The sequence below is a fragment of the Anneissia japonica genome, unplaced genomic scaffold (genome assembly GCF_011630105.1).
Source record: "Anneissia japonica isolate Jap-2015-1 unplaced genomic scaffold, ASM1163010v1 scaffold1231_len1163931_cov198, whole genome shotgun sequence".
NCBI classification, from domain to species: Eukaryota; Metazoa; Echinodermata; class Crinoidea; order Comatulida; family Comatulidae; genus Anneissia; species Anneissia japonica.
The window spans coordinates 432974-452347 of NW_022728604.1; the positions used below are offsets into that span (position 1 = coordinate 432974).

General features: G+C 33.9%; 2 protein-coding genes across 7 annotated transcripts in view; one reads left to right on the forward strand and one right to left on the reverse strand.

Annotated features, from left to right (window-relative positions):
- The window catches only part of LOC117114366 (cyclin-dependent kinase-like 4), a 32284-nt gene extending 16585 nt beyond the window's left edge, over nucleotides 1–15699 (reverse strand). The window contains exons 1-3 of the mRNA XM_033258019.1: nucleotides 15567–15699; nucleotides 12201–12516; nucleotides 3396–3588 (exon numbers count right to left, since the gene is read on the reverse strand). Of these exons, the coding sequence (XP_033113910.1) occupies nucleotides 3396–3569 (174 nt within the window). The 5' untranslated portion in view covers nucleotides 3570–3588; nucleotides 12201–12516; nucleotides 15567–15699. The remainder of the gene's footprint in view (nucleotides 1–3395; nucleotides 3589–12200; nucleotides 12517–15566) is intronic.
- A 251-nt stretch (nucleotides 15700–15950) lies between these two features.
- LOC117114367 (rab9 effector protein with kelch motifs-like) overlaps nucleotides 15951–19374 on the forward strand; it is a 14429-nt gene continuing 11005 nt past the window's right edge. Inside the window, exons 1-2 of one of the 6 annotated variants that reach the window (XM_033258023.1) lie at nucleotides 15951–16085; nucleotides 17841–17959. In XM_033258023.1, coding sequence (XP_033113914.1) covers nucleotides 17889–17959 — 71 coding nt within the window. In that variant the 5' untranslated portion in view covers nucleotides 15951–16085; nucleotides 17841–17888. Of the gene's footprint in view, nucleotides 16164–16187; nucleotides 16368–17840; nucleotides 17960–19374 lie in introns of those variants that run through there. The other 5 variants (XM_033258021.1, XM_033258025.1, XM_033258020.1 and 2 more) reach the window with 5 other exon arrangements.

Sequence of the window (19374 nt, forward strand, 5' to 3'; positions counted from 1 at the left end):
ACTACAAAAGCATTGGCCTAGATCTCATTATAACATCCCATATCTAATCCGGGCCACTAATACCCTAAATCTACTGTACCCGCCTATCTGTTATTGTAAATGATTTATTTTATACCTCCAAAATGACAGTACAGTACTGTAAGACATCAGACACATCAAACACAAAATTGTTCGACATCTGACTGGTATGAAGGAAAAAAAAAGATGAAATTTGTTTCTAAATAAAGAGAAAACATTTCTTGGTGATGACTAGGCACAATTTAAGCTAGATTATTTATACTACAGTACTTCACACATGAAGAAAACAAATTTACGGGATGAGAGTACAGAACAATAGACTTATTATTGATTGGCTAATCTTGCCTTTTTCCAAAGTTGGGGGAATTACAAATTACAAAGAAACTGTTAATGGGAATCATGAAGAGAACCTGTCACTGGTCTGGAAGTACACCAGTTTTCTCGAGTAGAAACATTGTGCAGTTATTAACTATGTTTACATAATACAAATTTAAGCATGGAATGGTCCTCTGTTGCTTCGCTAATACCTAATAATGTATAATAATACAGGAGAGCCATTCTGTAAATTATTATAGTGCACTGATGATGCTGCAAAAAATAGCTCAAATTGGCACAGAAAATTGCTAGGAAAAGAGGCACGCAGAATCACAACTACTGCAAAATACATCAGGTATTATTAAGATTGGGTCAAAGCCTATTTTTCGGCAAAATATGCGCTGAAATTGGTCCTTAATTTTTTCCGAAATTCCAAAAAAGGATGTATTCCCCGCACAGGCCTTACTTTACAGTCTGGCAGCTAAGCGATAGAGAGCGAGACAGTTGGCAGGGGTACAATTAATACTATTCAGCTTTATTACAATACTGGCTTTTGAATTTTCAACACAAAATTTGTAGAGATAATATCACAAATGAAATGCCATCAAGAGCTCTATTTCTAATAATAGCCCAATGTGTTGTTAACTAATTGTCCTAACATACAGTAGGAAAAACATTCTTTGCTTTCTTACTTATGAAAATACACTTTAGTGTTATGCAAACATTTCACAAAATAAACTACACTACATACTAATAGGTCAATCTGTACTGTTAAAAATCATCATTACGTTTTTACAAAAACAGACGCTGGATGATTGAAAGTAGGTCAGTTTCTGGACAGACTGTCAAATCGAAAAAAAAAAGCCAACAAAGCCCCACAGCAGTGTGTTCATATACTGTATTCCGGGTTTACATTCATGGCCATTAGAAAGGTATATTATTACAGAGTAGGTAAACATTGAGGGTAAACATTAGACACGCAACTTGAGAGGATCTTAATATATCGCAACGTTTTCTATGTATATACTCCTTAACCAGCTACTGTAATTGATTCACTGAATTTCCAATTTGGTGATGCTCATAAAAATGAATTCTTGACCCCCATGGATGGAACCAAATTAAATAAGCAAATATTACTGTGGTTGAGAGTTTGATATTTATAAGGTTCTACTGTACACAATTACTAGGAAACATTGGGGGACCACGTCCACCCCCACTATCGATCTTAATTTTCTATCTAAAGACTCGTATGGCTTGGAAAATGTAAAAGAGTATATTACAGTAATTCTCTATTTGTGGCCTTCCATTTGACCTAGCAATCGAGATCAAGCAAGTCCATATTAAACTCTCTCATTGTTTACAAATGAACTATATTTTTAGTCATATGAACAGAGGTCATAGATTGCTTAGCAACGAAGGCATTGGTTGTGGATGATTGGGACTGGGATTGAAATAGTTTCAGTAGAGGACGAATCATTGGATATAGGACACTTTTACTCAGTGGTACTGGTAGTGATGAATTCTAAAAATATAATCAAATATAGTCAAAATATTATATTATATAATTAGTAATAAACAACTGCATACTACTATAGTCCAACTTAATTTTCAAAGAAAACCTAAAAGTTGGATGTCTACTCCCATTGTAAACCACCATTGTAAGGGCTGATATCTTAACATTTTATATTTTTTATTTTTTACTTTTGAGAATATGTACCTGACAATAAATTAATGGATAAGATTAAAATTAGCAGCCTGTGTTAGGCAATTATTAGCACTGTGCTCCATAACATGTCTCAAATTAATTAACTGCACAAAATACTGTGCTTGAGTGTTAAATAGTTAACCTCGAGAAAGACATGGAATTTAATTTGGCGTACTGTAAAGTTTCGTTGTTATCCTTTTTTCATACCTTCCCAAAGTGGTATCATATTGTTAACTAAGTCTAGACAGCAAGTTAAATCAATGATAAACATAATTACTGTATACTGACATATCACTTTGATTCTAGAGAACATGACAATTTCAAATACTGTACTCAACTCCATTTGGGAATTCTGACAGTGACATTTGCTCATTGAGTGTTCTACTATCCTAATTCTTGGTGTCACTTGTGACCTAAATAAGTGTCGCCCATAATGTGTATTGGGTCATTGACAAGAACAAATTCCCCCAAAAATAGAGATTATTTAGTCATATAATTTGTAAGTCTTTTGCATTGATGACTATTTCCTTTAAGAGAAATAATGTTAAATTGACTGTTTATGTTAAATGTTTCTAATTTTAATTATGTTCAGTGTTAAGAATTAACTTTAGCATACATAATTAGGATGTATACAGTTGTTTGCATTCATATAGGCTATACCGGCAAAATCATTTTCCATCTTCTTGCCATGCCATGGGGGCCACCCCATTATTTCACCCTCACTACAATCCCCCAGGCAATTTCTTAGCTTATACTTGAGTAACTAATCACATCATACTCGTTCACACTCTCAGAGTATAACAAGTGTTTATAACACAGGTAACACCATCTCTAATAATGCAACCTTTATTGTGCTTGTGGCATAGACCTCCCATTGCATGTCTGATAAGCCATTCAGAGAAATCCATCTAGAAATCATGAGCTCAGGAGGTCTACAGTTCTAATTTAATATGACTGACAGGTCAAAGCAGGTTCATGTTAAATAATAACACGAATATGTTAGACTGCAAACGTTACAGTAAAACTTACATCTTTCGTGTTAAAAAGATAACTAATCAATTAATCTGCTCTGTAAACAAGATAAAGAGTGTCCATTCAGGACAACCAAATTATGTTAGTACATTAACAATCAACATATTATCTACAGAGGTCATCCATCTATTTCATCATGTTCAAGAAATACCTAAGCCTCCCAAAAGAAATTAGTACAATAGGGATACAGAATATCCCCAACTTCAGACTTCAACCTTCTCAATATTCCCTACATTTAGGAATATTTGACCCAGATACCGAATTCAATTGCTGTCTGGTGTATCGAACAAAGAAGTAACACAGCAAAAAAAAATTGACAATTTACCTTTAACATTCTAACCTCCCGCATGGCAATTTTTTTCACCATTTTATCATCCTCACTCTCGAGAAATTTTTTGATAGCAACAGTTTGATTGGTTTCCTTATGTTTGCATTTTAGCACCATTCCATAGCTCCCTTCTCCTACTAAACCCAAGTTTTCGTATTTCTCCATCGTCATGTTCTTTTAAGAAAACGAACTGTGAAAGAAAAGGGAGTACAATGTTTATCAAGTAACATAATATATTTACTTTCACCTACTGTACACTGATAACTACAAATTGGTTAACAATTAGTTTTAATAGAGATTAGAGTACAGGTTAATTTATGTTATTATTACCCCAAAACTCTCATCTCGATAGCTCTCCCCATTTTGAGAAATTTGCAATGTGCATCAATAGTGAGTAAAAGATGGACGGATCTATTGAGACGAGTGTTGTGTAATATTGGTTTAGTTTGCCTGGTTCCCCAAAAATTCCCTCAAAGTATTATCTTGTAATCTAAATATTGCAGGTGCGGTGGCAATAATTTACTGACCTTTAGAATATAATATGCAAAGTGAAGGAATTTGGAGAAACACTTAAGAGATATCCTGTATAGACTACAGTCAACAATGTGAGTTCAACATCCTATGTTTTGACATAACAAAATACTATGTACAGTATGAATCAGAATCCAAATCAAATATATTTGTCCTCACAGAAATTACATTGGTCGTTGAAAGCTAAGAACAACATCAATACAGTACATACTGTACTATAGAGTCTATGAATATAAAATTGTGACATCCAATACATAAAAGAAGATACTATTAAACCTACTTATAATTATACACAATATTAATAAATTACAGAGCATACGTTTAAAGATAGTCATATGAATAGAATACAGTAAAAATATGCTCCCAGAAGGAGTGTGTGTCTACTGCTTACATGTTTTTTTTTACTACTTTTAACTTATCCAACATTTTTGGGGGCTTCGCCATTGGGACCAATTTCAAATGATTTTAGGCGACACCCGACCATGTACACTTTGCTCTTAACTGAGACATCGGACCCCCGTCGGGCAAATCCTACCATCACCCCTCATAATAACTACTGTAGGCCCTAGCGTAGTCTCTGTGGACGATCTAGTCTAGCTATGGCTTCTACGATTCAATGACGTAGCGTACGATTGACTGGCGGGCCAATGACAGATACCAGCATAGGCTAACCTATACTGAAGTAATGTAAACTGAAACTCAACGGAAAAACCAGACCCAAAATGAAATGTCAAAACAAATTTTCATCTACTGTAATATTACTAATACTACTATTAGTATAGTAACACATTAAAATCAGTACCTCTACGTAGGCCTACAATTTCAAACATCTACAAAAAACTTACATTTGACAATTTGCAGAACAAAATACTAATCAAGTAGTTTTGTTTGGTTTTGTAATGCGGTAGATTCAGCTATTACTCGTAACCTTGTTTTCGGTTCACGATCAAAGACTTACGAAAGTTACCATCACTTACATCGGGAAAGCATTTTGATGACAGAGCGGTTACTTTGCGCAAGCGTAGTAGCCACAAAAATAAGTTAAAGAACCATGAACTGACCAAATATTGCACTAAACACAACTCAAACACCATGCGGAACTACAAGGTACAACTTTTTCAAATTTGTGTGGTTCTATATGACCAAGATAACTTACCATAAAATGAAAAAAAACGATTTCCACGGAAAAACCCCTTCAGTTTCCAACCCAAGTACAATATTTTGGCGTAACCATTGTACAGTACTGTATCAGCTAAATGTGCGATATGATTCATTTTGTGGTTTGTGCCTTTGATAAAGACTGTCATCCCCATGAATCAATACAAACAATAAAATCAACATTTGTCATTCTTGTCATTCATCAAGTCAACAATTTTGCATGTAACACCTGCAGCTGCACAGATCTTCACTCAAAATACAACATTGATGTTTGTCAAGATTCAATACATTAAATATATATTTTTTTGTTAATGTGGAACTGTAGCCTTGATGGTTAAAGATGGTGTATAAGAGACAGACCCAAGTCCTGTTAAAAGTGACCTAATAGTTTTCCTCATAGCCAAAACAACTCTCATCTCATCAGGCATGGAAAAATTTTTTTGTGCCGGCAATGAAGATTGATCAGATGCCTGCAGGACCAAATGTTATCTGTAACACTATTATAGTGTATATTATTGTGTATAATTTTTTTCCCTAAAATGCCTCCAGGTTAAATGTCAGTACTGTACCTTCAACTGCTGGTTGCGCACTTTTTCAAGTCCTGTATCTCATAGACTTTTGTACAGCGTTATTTGTGTGTTTGTCTTTTGAAAGAGATTGACCACCCAGGCCAGTTGCCATCATATTATAGCACTTCACTGGGGCAGATGCAGAATTTGGTAGTAGGGGATGCGTGGGAATAAGGACCTCTAGGTGTCCAAAAATTGCACTCTCACACCTTAAAAATCAACAATTATTTTTCTTAATACCATTTATTGTAGGGGAGTGCAGACGGTGCAATCGCACTGTCTGACCCCCCTTCACCAACTGCATCTGCCCCAGCTTCATTAAGTTTGCTATTGGCAATTTTTAGCATGCACTTTTTGTAGATGAATGCAATAAATGCAATAAATCAGTGATTTACAACATAGTTGAACATACTTTAAATAAATAATTTTAAAAACTGTAATCAACTAATTGTAGATGTGGGGACACTTTTTGTTGAGCCTGATGAAACAAAACTTTAGGACCTTCAAACCAATGTGTTTTTTTTTTTTTTTTTTCATTGTTCCAAATACTGTAAGTATAAAATGAAATGTTGATGACTCCTTAAAAAACTTCTCTTATTTACCAAAACAGTTTTTGTGCAACATTTTCCAATAACCTAAAATGATGACGTGGTTATGAAGTTTTTCCTTTGATTTATTCTAATATCCTAATTGCAAAAAATGTCCTAAGACAAATTGATCTTGATATATACAGTAGCACAACTTAATTTGGCATATCAATTACAGCAGGCCTAATGAAAATCACTGTATCACTTACCTGATAATTAAATTGTGTGGCCTATAGTTCACAGAACACTAATAAAATATTGCTAATATATACAGTGGCTACAGTATACACACACATCACTCAGTCCTTATTTAAATCCCTTAACAATTATGTTCAAATAAAAACATCCAGATGCTTCTCTATGCCATTGGGTGACTAACTGTATGATACATGGCTTACGTACAACTAGTATGAAACAGCAATGTTGAAGGAATTAATTTCATGTATAAAATCAGACTTGCCAAACATGAAGGTTGCTGATTCAACATAAAATTTCTTTCTAAATGTAGGCTGTGCCTGATCAAACCTGTCCAAATATAAAGATAAATTCTCCAATAAATTTCACTTCAACCTAATGCAGTCGTTTTATTATTGAATTGACGTCACACTGTATGCAAGTTACAAGGCGGATCATTTCACATTCTGTAATCAACCACTGAGTATAAAATCATTCATTGGAAATATGATATTGACAAATTATACAAAAAAAAAAAGGAACAGCTTGTTAATTTTTTGAATTTTTGCCTTTACTGTATCTCTCCATAAACACTAACATAATTATTAAGCCTTCTTGTAACAGAAATTCAGCTTTTCTACAGCACACATATAAAATGAACTCAGCAGACTACGAATATATGCCCGTAAGGAAGTAAATAAAGGATAGCATAGATCTTTTGAGTCTCATGCAGTGATACTAGCTCTGTGAGGCGCATTTTACATCAGATTCTTGGACTTGAGAATAGAGCTCAGGGTGAAAGGAAACGATTGACCAATTGAATATGCACGTTCTCAGCCAACTGCGTAACAGTAATGAGTGCATAATGACATGCTTCAAAGCAAAAATTAAAAGATGAAGGACTGGCAAATGAGAAATGCCTTACAGTACGCATCTAATATTCGGTAGCTGAAAGCTGAGTTAAGGCGAGTCTTTTTTTTTTATTGTTTCGCAAATTATTTTTTAAAGATTATCTGAGGGCAGAAAAAAAATTAAACTTTTTATATTTTTTCTGAAATTTCCATTTTTTTTTTTTTGTGGTGCGGGTGCGCTAATTGGCCAAAATAAAATTTTATTTTTACTCAAAATCATCATTATTGGCGGCGGTGGATTCATTTAACCAGGTATAAAAACAGTCTTGCCTAACTAGTGTGTGACAGGCATCAAAGAAACCATGCAAAGAATCTTGAGATTTACTACATCTGTTTGTGTATAATAAAAAAATAAAACTTAATGCTTAATAACCTTATCTGACTGCTAATGTTTGAACAAGCTTACTGTATGCACGTTTTCAGTGCAAGAAACACTCACTATATTTTTTAATTAAACCAAAATAAAGCTGACGGAGAGTCTTAACAAATAACCTGTCAATTTAACTTAAAATCTGAACAACAGACCAGAGCCAAGAATATGCACTTGCCCCCAAAACTTGTGATGTCCTACAAAGGCATGATGTTTGCTTACGTTTACGCTGTCGTTTTTTGGGACCTTAGCAACAGTATCTAAGGGGCGTGGCTTAGCGGAACAGTCCATTATACATCAGATTTATCACCTCCGTAAAACCAGGTGTTGTTACTTGTTTGTTTCGATTAAAAAAGGAAATGTTAAGACTGTGAAAAGTGACAAATTATATATAAAAGCGTGTGGGATATAAATAATGGCTGAAACTGTAGCTAATTTTAGAAGTTTGAAATAATATCCACCTGTACTATGAGACTTCTACAGGTGGAAAAAAATGGTTAATTTGGTCAATTAAAAATTATCAGCGGTTTTTTTTTAGATTCAAAAATTCTCTGAAAAAGTCTACAATATCAGTTTTCAATATTAGTTTACATTTAACTTTATGGTAAAACTTTTGTATACTGGTGACATTATTGGATGGATGTTTTTGCAATTAACTGGTATTTTTGACCACTTGTCTTAATTAATATGTGCATTTGCTTATTTTCATAGAGAATGCTTATAAAAAAAATAAATAAAAAAAAAACCCAGGGCAAATATTGGGTGCTACTGTGTTTACACCATAATAAAATATGCACCATGAAGGCATAAAATGAGCTCAATTAACAAAACATGTAGTCAACCAAGCTGCAAAATGTTTTTTATTGATTAAATAAAACAAAATATGTTGCAACTGGGTTAGAATACCAACTATAAACTATGAAACATCAATTAATTAATTAATTAATTTAACTTTATTTAGAATTTTATATTAATTCCTTGGAAATTCTGGTTCCCAAAGAACAAATTTATTTTAAAAGTAAAAGACTTTATAAAACAATATTTTACCAGCCAAGGGTATCAACCTTATAAAATTGACTACACTAGCAACAGACTAAAGAAAAATTATTATAAACAATTCAAGTTGAACCTAAAAAAGAATTAATATAAGTACAGCACACAGCATTTACAATAAAGCACATACCTGATGTTTGACAACTATTCTGGTGAATAATGGTATTTTGTAGATTTTGAGAGATGAAACCTAGGACAGAGAACTGTACAAATCAACCAGTCCAGACCACGGAGACGATACTACTGTCAGAAATTTTTAAAACCTTTTTATATATTGTCTGGTTCAGAATAAAAAAAACAAGGTTTAGCCAACACGCAGTTTCTAAATTTAAAACGCAGACTTTGGATCAAGAATGTCTGATTTTAAATAAAGGCTGGCGGATTATAACGTGTGCGACATTGTTTATTTTTTCCATATTAACATCAAACTTGGTGGTAGTAACGCAGAAGGGTAAACACAGCTTCACCGCATGCTACCTTTTTGCATCTAACAGAATGTACACATCACAGAGACAAAGGGTAATTGGCCGAGAAAGGACCCTCCCAGTGATACCAGCAGTTTTCTACGGAGCTGTCTGATAGGCCAAATGCCGATCTTGAAACCCGCAGGTGGAAATTACCCAAGAAGAAAAACGATGACCTGACCTAGTTTGCGCAGGCAGACTGCTGAATTGGAAGATGAGTATCCTCTTACTAATGACGAAGGACTGATCTTAAAGTAGGTTTGGTTAAAACAGATAAACTGCAAATGATCTGGAATAAAGTGAAACCAAGCGAAAAGAAAACACAGTTTTAAAGTACCGTACACATTCAGTACCATGAATGAGATAGTGTATTGTATATCTCGCGTCAAGCATGTGTTACTAAACAAGCAGGTATAACACTTGAACAACAATGTTGTAAAATAATCTCTATGCAATAAAGTAGAGGTAATAAATAATGATTAAGTAGTGTGTCTCCAAATAAGATATTGATCACGCCTAACATACTGCTCACTAGACTGAGGAAGATTTTTTTGAGCTCATTACAATAAACTGCAATGTGTGCAAAGATTTATTCCTGAACAAACTATAATAGGTCAACATTTGAAAGAAGTCATTTTCACAAGTATTTGTGAACTTTCTATAGGCAGATGATAACCATGTTTAAACTAGTTACTGGTATGGCGCTTTTCCTTGTGGTTTACAAAGCGTTTTTTATCCCTGGTCTTTGGGTCCACATGCTGAAACGTTGCAGTATTGGCACAGTATCAGGCTATCCCACCAGGTACCGATGACTGACCTCAGAAACACAATTGTAAGATGTCAGTAGTAAAAACATTCACACATAAAATTTACAAAAGATTATTTTGCAGATTTCACTTGCCTACAAGGTGCAACAGCAACAAATATTTGTTTTCACAAACCACACTATAAGTGCTAATCCTTCAAGAAATTGTTATTTGGTCTACTTTCTTTCTGGCTTTAAATCAAATCAAACTACTATGTCAATGGAATTTTAATTTAGTTCAATTTCAATTTATTTCGTTCACAAGTGGCAGTTAAAAATACTGAATTACGCTTTTTAAATCAAGTGCAAGCATTTTGTATACAGTACTTATGACGGATCAGTTTCCAGGGATATGATTACATTTTACATAATTAAAGGTAGACTTCATTATTTTTAACAAATTGCAACTGTTATTGCCCAATTTATACTACTCAAAATAATACTGTATAAAATTTACTACAATTTCAAGGTTAGTTAATATTACTTTGAAATGAAGGACGTTATCGTTATCGTGAAGCTAACACATTGCTAGGCAACTCTTTATACTTTGTATCACGAACCACCACTGATATTGGTGATTTTTAATAAATATACAATTTTATTTTTTACCCGTTGGCATATTCTCTTTTGTTTAAATTTCCACAGGAAAAAAAAAACATTTTATTACGTTCATTGCTGCTACGGAATCTCACAAAAAATTTATATTCTGACTTTGTGATGGAAAATAATATTAGACATGAAATTTGTGATTTTATTATCTTTTTTGATGTAATCTTATTATTAAGTTTAGGAAAGAGGAAAGAAACTGCACAAAACTATGAGAAAAAACTTATTATCAGCCTACTGATAGTTTAATTCTTTCTAGTGTTTCATTTACATCTTATGAATTTCATTCATTCAAGACAAGTTCAGACGATGGGTTTTCTGTCTCAATGTGACAAAGTAGAACAATCTGTCAGTCAAAATCAAATTAATAATAATCCTACTTAATTGTATGTTTTACATTTTATTAAAGGATCTTACAGACAAAAAGAAAGAGGTACTGGTATAAGTTATCTGTCTTAACATGACAGTATAGAAAATAACTGTTATTAAAAATCAAATTAAGTAAAAATCAGACCTGTTGATAACACAGCAGCTGGGCCATTTGTGCCAATAAAATAAATGAATGAATTCATGAAATTTATTATATTATAATCCTGTTATATTTTTCCTTGCATTAAATTTAAAATATAGAATAAATCAGTTTTTGCTTACTAAGAAATAATTAAAATAGACAGAATAACTTACCACTAATTAATCTTTTTTCTTTGATATGTCAGTTAACAAAAAAAAAACAAAGGTGAAAACATTAACTTTTTTGAGAAGAAATTACAATGAAATGCACTACATTTGTATTGCTCGCCCCACTGTGTGTACTGTAACAGCAACAAAATAATACAATGAATAATGTTTTAAACAAGTGCTAGGCCTATGTGATATTTTCTACTGAATCATTGATGCCACAAATCATGGACGCATGGAAAAGCAGCTGGTGGTACCCATTGTTACCATAGTTACTTATAATTATACAAAACTTGCATACATTTTCAAGTTTCATTGTCATTGATGTCTTTAATAAATCTTAATTAATTTTTAACACTGCAATGGAGTTCTCTAGGATGCAAAATCAAATCATATGAATTTAATACAGTAATAATAATCTACATCTGCCATCTTGTATTTTCTGGTTGTTAGAATTTAGCCGGATATACAGCACACAATAGATAGTATTATACAATATGACTGACATTTATCTAGGCCTATCTGTTCAGAGCTTTTACACAAACATGCTTACGTATGCACACATAGATACTGTGCACAGTTGTATAGAAGATACTAAAATATACAAGAAAGTTATCTCCTACAATACATAAGAAATTTATCAACCACATTTGCAATATTTGACATAGAATAGAAATTATGAACTTTTTTACCCAAAAACCTTATAATTAGGTACTTAAACTACACTGCCTAGGGTCTTTTAAGTAAAAGTTCTGTGTATTTTCAAGACCACGTTCTACACCATTGATTTTCTATTTAAGCATTCTGTAGAGACAACGGTACAAGGAAATGGCTAAAAAAATCAAATTAAATTGAAAATACATCAAAAATTCCTAACAAATATTCTAAATTCTTACCCAGAACTGTAACACTTCTCTAGAATATTCCAAAGTCCAGCCTATAGATGTCTTGGCCTTCTATTCCCCACATATTTGCAGTCAGAAAAAAGTTCAGAATGTAGGGGACAAAATGAAAGTGAACTGCCTACATTATTCAGCTGTAGCTGGGAGGATCGAATGTCGATTATATCCTGGCAGTTCTTTTTTTCTTCACAAAACGGATTAATTGTTCAAACTGAGTTTGTAATGTTTTTATAATTGAATTCAATAAATATGTTTGATCCAATGTTTCTTCTAAGACTAAATTATCGATCCATGTCTTGCAGATGATTTCCTGTTAAAAAAAAAAGATGTTTTGTAAGAATTTATACACAAATGTCATAATAACATCTCAGATCAAGTTGAACATTTTTTTTATAATTAATAAGTTCAACAACCTTGGCTTTAAATACTTACTGATGACATTTTAACCTCAAACACGGAGTGTACAATAAACATTACTCAGCTAATGTTTAACCAAGAAGGTCACTCTCATTCAGATATTATAATTATCAATTCAACGGATCATAGATGACAAAAAAAATATTTTGCTTTCATTTTTATTGCTTTTTGTGTTGTTTGAAATGCATTCATTGCAAATATGGAGAGGCAAGCCAAAAATGATAACCTACAGTACACTGTATAACTTGCATGGCCTAGGTTCAGCTGTCATGTAATCAATTGTACTCTTGGGTTAATTTCTATTTTCAATTACAACGTGGCTTGAGATACGGTACAGTATCTTAACTTCTGCTTGCTAAAGGAAAGGTAAATTGCACCATCCAATAAAATGCCGCCACCAGCATGACGACATCGTTCAGAAATCGCTGGCTGTGATAATATATTTTGTGTAAAGTTTTAGTCTGAATTTAGTTTAGTATCTTGTTTTTGTTTTCTATGTCTATTTGTATTCTGGGTGCACAATCATATATGATTGGTGGCACTGATTCAAAAGTGAACCCAATAAAATTCAAATCCAAATCCAAGAAATGTAATACACGCCATCGTGTTGGGATTCAATAGTTTGACGTTTATGGCGTGTATTTTTATTTATAAATTTATTTTTTTGAGCAGAGAGTTGTTAAATAACAAATCAAATGTTATCACGGAAAAACATTGTTAGTACAGTCTTGGCTATAATTGTACAGTATACAGTAGTTGTTACTAATTAACAATCACAAAATAAATCAATTAATAATATGGTGCCTTTATATTGGTTCGTAGTTGGGGCATTTTAAATTTTATACTTTATTTGTTTTTGGGGAACATGACACATTGACACAGCAGGCCTCTCAATTCTACCTAAAATCCAATTTTGAAGGACAACTTCCCTCTTCTTTTAAACAAAAAAATTAAATTCTCCCAGAAAAGCTGGAACTTTTCTTCTGAATTAAAAACTGCGAATATTTGTGAAATTTGCTTTTACAAATATGAGATTTATAAATATAATGGGTAGGCCCTTACTGTAAATAAATACAATGCTTATTGTTTATTAAATATTGTTTTATATGTATTTTTGTTAGACCGCGACACGGGATATGTTAGTGCCGTAATTGGATTAATTCATATTAAAGAAATTAAAGTGCTAAATGTTACTTCACCATCTTCCTCTGCATTCAGTGAGCGATTTCACAAGTCTTATGAACAATGACGTCACACCGTTGGCGGCATTTTATTGGATGATGCAATTTATCGTACCTTTAGCAAACGGAAAGATGAGATACGGTACTGTATCCCTAGCCACAGCGTTTTAATTATCCTAATGCATATTAATCTTCTACTGGTAAATATAGACACAGACATCACTTTATTAATCCAAATCCTTGGAAATTACATCGCTCTTTCAATAAGTTGAGCAGGAAAAGTAATTTAATGCAATAAATAATAACTATCTTACATATCTACTATTAAACAGGTAAATGCCCCTCGCAATGAATGAGTTAGAATAACGGTTCGTGTTAGCAGCCGGTACCCTCAGTCTACCGCTGCGTTGTATAACGCAACTAGCAATAGTTGAATGTAACGGGTGACTTTCGTCAGACATCACGTTATCAAACTTATTAACCAGTCGTTCTTCGTAGACTGAGTGCACCGATTGCAGTTCCGAACCGATAATCTTCCCAAACCTGTTAACAAACTTCTGTAATCTGTCCCTATCACAAATAAAAAATTAAATTAATTATCTAAATATAAAATTTATAGCAGAATGGTGTGTGATTATTATCATAATATTAAATAGGGTTACCGGTACTTAATTATTATAAGTAAATAGTATTATTAATAATAATAAATAAATAACATATTGATCTTAAGAGCTTTCAATTGCATGGGTAGCAGGTCATACCGGCAATAAACCGAAACGGCAACGACCAAACATCAAAAAACAAAACGGCAATAGACCAAAATGGCAATGATACAGTAAGTACCAAAATGGCAACAGACCAAAACGGCAATGACAAATACCAAAATGACCATATTCAAAGGAGCAAAATCTATACCAAGAGCAAGCGCCGTCAGGTGCAGGATGAATTGTTTAGATGTGTCCTTTTGTCATTTTAAAGTTTTTTTTTTATTTGGATGTTTACTGCTTTTATATTGTGTTTCCCCTAATCCTTTTATTATTGAATTTGTATGTTGTTATATTGTTAGGCCTATTATTATTATTATTGCTTTTTTGTGTATTTTAAAATTTTATTTATTTATTTGGTTTATTGCTGTTTTGACTTATTGCCATTTTGGTCCATTGCCGTTCTGGTCAAAAAAAGAGTTGCCGTTTTGTTTTTTTGCTGTTTTGGTCATTGCTGTTTTGACTTATTGTCGTTTTGACTAGAAAGCATTGCATGACTGTCACAATAGTCTGCGAATGCAAAGACTAATTAGTAATAACAACAGTCTATGTATAACGTGTAACATACCTGTACAATAATTCAAAATCTCTACTTCTAGGAATAAAAGTTGGAACAAACTTCATTCATTAAATCATTTCATTACTATTTCATATTATTACTATCTGCCTGTAAAAGATTACAATTCAAGTAAAAAATACTTTTAAACGCATAGAAATTGTACTGAAATTTAAATGTTTTGAACCTCAACTAGCAATCATTCCTGTATGTATGACGAAAACGCAGACTCAAGTGTCACTCGGTGTTGATAGGAACGAATCGGAGACAGGCCCTAGGCCTAGCCCTTGTCGTCTACCTCAGACTCAACAGAGAAGCATTATACAACATCCAGAAAACATATAGGCTTAGAATACTAAAGTCTACCTGAACAATTCAAAGGTTTTGTGTCATTAGTGAATCAATTTAAAAACTGAAATTGATGAATCAGAAAAGTATTTACCTGTAAAAACTTCAAGCGAACTTTCGCATTCTTGAGCTAAGATACACATTCAGGTCATCACTATCGCCGCCGTTCACAGAGAAGGTCATGCAGCTCATTACTTAAGGTTGCCAATGACAACAGTAATCAATACGCAGCGCGTGGGGGATACTGAGTACAGTAACTTAGCCTAGCCTGTAGAAATTGGTTTACAATATCACTCGCGACATGAACTAGTATTATTACTACTCTAACCTAGTACAGTATTATAATAAGCCAAATTAATATATAAGAATTATACAATACAGCTAAGGTTGAAAGAAATAATATTTAAAAAATATTATCCAAATGCGTGAAAGCAGAACGGTTTACAACAACGATTCGTTACAACAAATGAGTGATTCATTCCTCACCACATTACAAACATCGCATGGTAGAATGCACACGATACGGGCACCGTGCAGTCAAAAGTCGGTACACGAATGTCTAATACGGGCGAAGTTAAACTGAATTGTTTCGTTTAATTTTTTTTATAGAGAGGTATTCCTAAGCCTAGGCCTAGTAGACATTATTGATCTAGTACGTATTCAGAATAAATTTAGTTATAGTGGCGTTACGGTGAGTTAGTGATGTTATAAATAAAATAAAAATAGGCCAGCCAGACTCCGCGTAAGCACTGCATGGCCTCTGACTGAGTACACTAACAACTAGGCCTCCGTAGCAGAAAGGTAGGCCTCTACACTACGAATACTGCTATAATGGCCTAGGCCTCCACAGACGGACAGGTCTAGGCATAAAGCTTGCTCAGCCTTGGTTAGGACGGTAAGCCCTCTACTGAACATTTATCCATAGCTAATAATAAGCCTCTAGCTCTGTATCCATGTTATGAACAAAAGAAAAACTGCTGTAAAGGGTTTTTGGCCGAACCCCCATCACTTTGTACGTAAATTGTTGCGCAGCAGATTCTAGGCCTTGGAGCCTACATCAAAATCTAACAAAAATTTGGAAAATAATTCTGAAGAATCCTAAATGTAACCCATACTGTAAAGTTTTTAAATTGCGTATCTGATATCAAATTTGCTAGGAAAAGGTGCGCGGAATCGTAATTGCTGCATAATTGCATTATATTAAGGTTTCATCAAAGCCTAGTAATTTTCGGCAAAATCTGCACAGAAATCAGCCCATTATTTTCCGAAATGTGCAGATGGAAAGGCGTGCACTTCGATACTTTGAGTATGTATTATACCATCTTATCTGAGATTTCAGTGGACCTTTCGGCAGATGAATTTCTTTGCCGAATTTCTGAGCGGAGGATAGCGCAGGCCTTACTATACAGTCTGGCATGTAACATTGGTTATATTGAGACAATAATTGTATTGCAGTGGCTGTGCAAAAATTCCCTGACAAGGGGTCCAAATTATCTGACAAGTTAAAGGATCTATTTAACTCCCCAACAAGATTTCCAACTTTCCTGACAAGAGGCTAACTTTTATTTTGATTTTTTTCTTTAATTTTGGAGCCCATACCAATAAATGTTATTTACATATTAGAAAGCAGTGTTCTCTGCTAAAATAATTTACTTCTTTCCAGATGCTTGGTCTGCCACTGAGACACATGACAAGAACTAATTTCCTTCAAAAATTTGCATGGAAATCGACACTTCTCGTAATTTGCATAGAGAATTCTCGACTTACATTGTCTGCTTGCTTTCACTGGAAGTTGTCAAACCCACCGTTAGATAAATTTATAGCCCCCTAAACTTTAAAAAGGAAGGCACTTCGTCGGCATCAATGTTGTCGAGTATCTGATCTTTACAAAAATTTACTGGTGTAAATTTGAATATTGAGCATAGGCTAGGGAAGGTGGGAGGCTGGTTATGGACTCACCTCCCCACTAAGTAGGTTAAAATACAAAAAAATTAAAATGACCATTAGGTTTACATTGCATTAGGGATTTAGTTCCGCATCAAGGGCTTAGCCACCGAGCCGTCCGGTCGTCTTTTGGGCGGCCTATAATTATTTAGGACGGCCACTTTTACTGTGACGGCTTGGCCGACAGCTTGGCCACTCAGCTTGGCCTAGCCTATTTGTGGGCCTGTTCCACCTTTAGCAAACTCTTATATTCTTCAAATCTATCAAGTGTTGCATTAAACTAAAGCATATTTTGGAAGGCCTATTTCGTTTTTCTGGCTAAACCATTGTTCCGCATTCTCGAATTTCGCATCCCCCAAACAGATTAGTTAATTATGGTGACAACATTGTAATTTAAATATTAAATTGTTGTTTTTAATAATAGCAACCTCAACCTTCTCGGACGTCTTGTATTTAAAAGCAGATCTGGGAGATGAGTTTAGCAGTTGCAAGTATTAAATGGCTCGATCATCGGCATCCAGCTGGGAACAAGCCCTGTCCAAGGTTTGCATTGATATTGATTAGTTATATTCCTTTAAGTCCAAATAAAATTAATTGCCAGTTTCACGTTCCTGATAAAATTTTGGAGCCTCATGAAAAAATTTAATATTTGCTACTTAAAACAAAAAAAATAACAATCATTTTTGTATGGAAAATAAAAACTTAGGACGATCTAAAAGATCAAAGCTTAAGAAAAGATGGAAACATCAATGACCGGCAGGATAGATTACATAGATTCATTATACTGCTTTTATAAATAAACAATTTTGATTATTTACCAGTCTGTTTACCATGTATACAGAATAGTATAGTAAATACTTCACCAAAAAATAATTTATAATTAAATCCTAGACATGAAACTAACCATCAAATATATTTGGCCTAAAATACATCATTCTATCAGTTTCTTAACTAAGCTTACCCTTATCAACACAAGATAGGACTGACTTTTGTGTTTTGGTGAGGTTTTATACCCGAGCCATCCCTATTAATTTTTCATCTTTAGGGATGCCGATCAAAAGGTTGTACACACTGTCATTATTTATGTGACAAATGACAGGTGTGATTTGCCATATATGAAGTCATCATGCCCATATGTTGGTGATATGACATCATCATGCCCATATGGGTGTGTTATAACATCATCATGCCCATATGGGTGTGTTAACATCATGCCCAATGGGTGTGATGTGACATCATCATATCCATATGGCTGACGTGTTATGACATCATCATGCCCATATGGGTGTGTTAACATCATGCCCAATGGGTGTGATGTGACATCATCATGCCCATATGGCTGACGTGTTATGACATCATCATGCCCTTATGGGTGTGTTAACATCATGCCCAATGGGTGTGATGTGACATCATCATGTCCATATGGCTGACGTGTTATGACATCATCATGCCCATATGGGTGTGTTAACATCATGCCCAATGGGTGTGATGTGACATCATCATGTCCATATGGCTGACGTGCTATGACATCATCATGCCCATATGGATATGATATGACATCATCATGCCCATATGGGTGTGATATGACATCATCATGCTCATATGGATGTGTTGTAACATTATCTTTCCCATAATATGGGTGTGTTATAATATCATCGTGCGCATATGGGTGTGTTATAACATCATGTCCACATGTAGGTGTTATAACATTATCATTCACATGATGGTGTGTTTTAACATTATCATGCCCATATGGTTGTGTTATAACATCATCATGGTGTCCACATGTGGGTGTGTAATTACATTATCATGCCCATATGGGTGTCCCTTACATTATCATGGCCATATGGGTGTGTTATAACATAATTATCCATATACTGGTGTGATATGACATCATCATGCCCATATGGGTGTGTTATAACATAATTATGTCCATATACTGGTGTGATATGGCATCA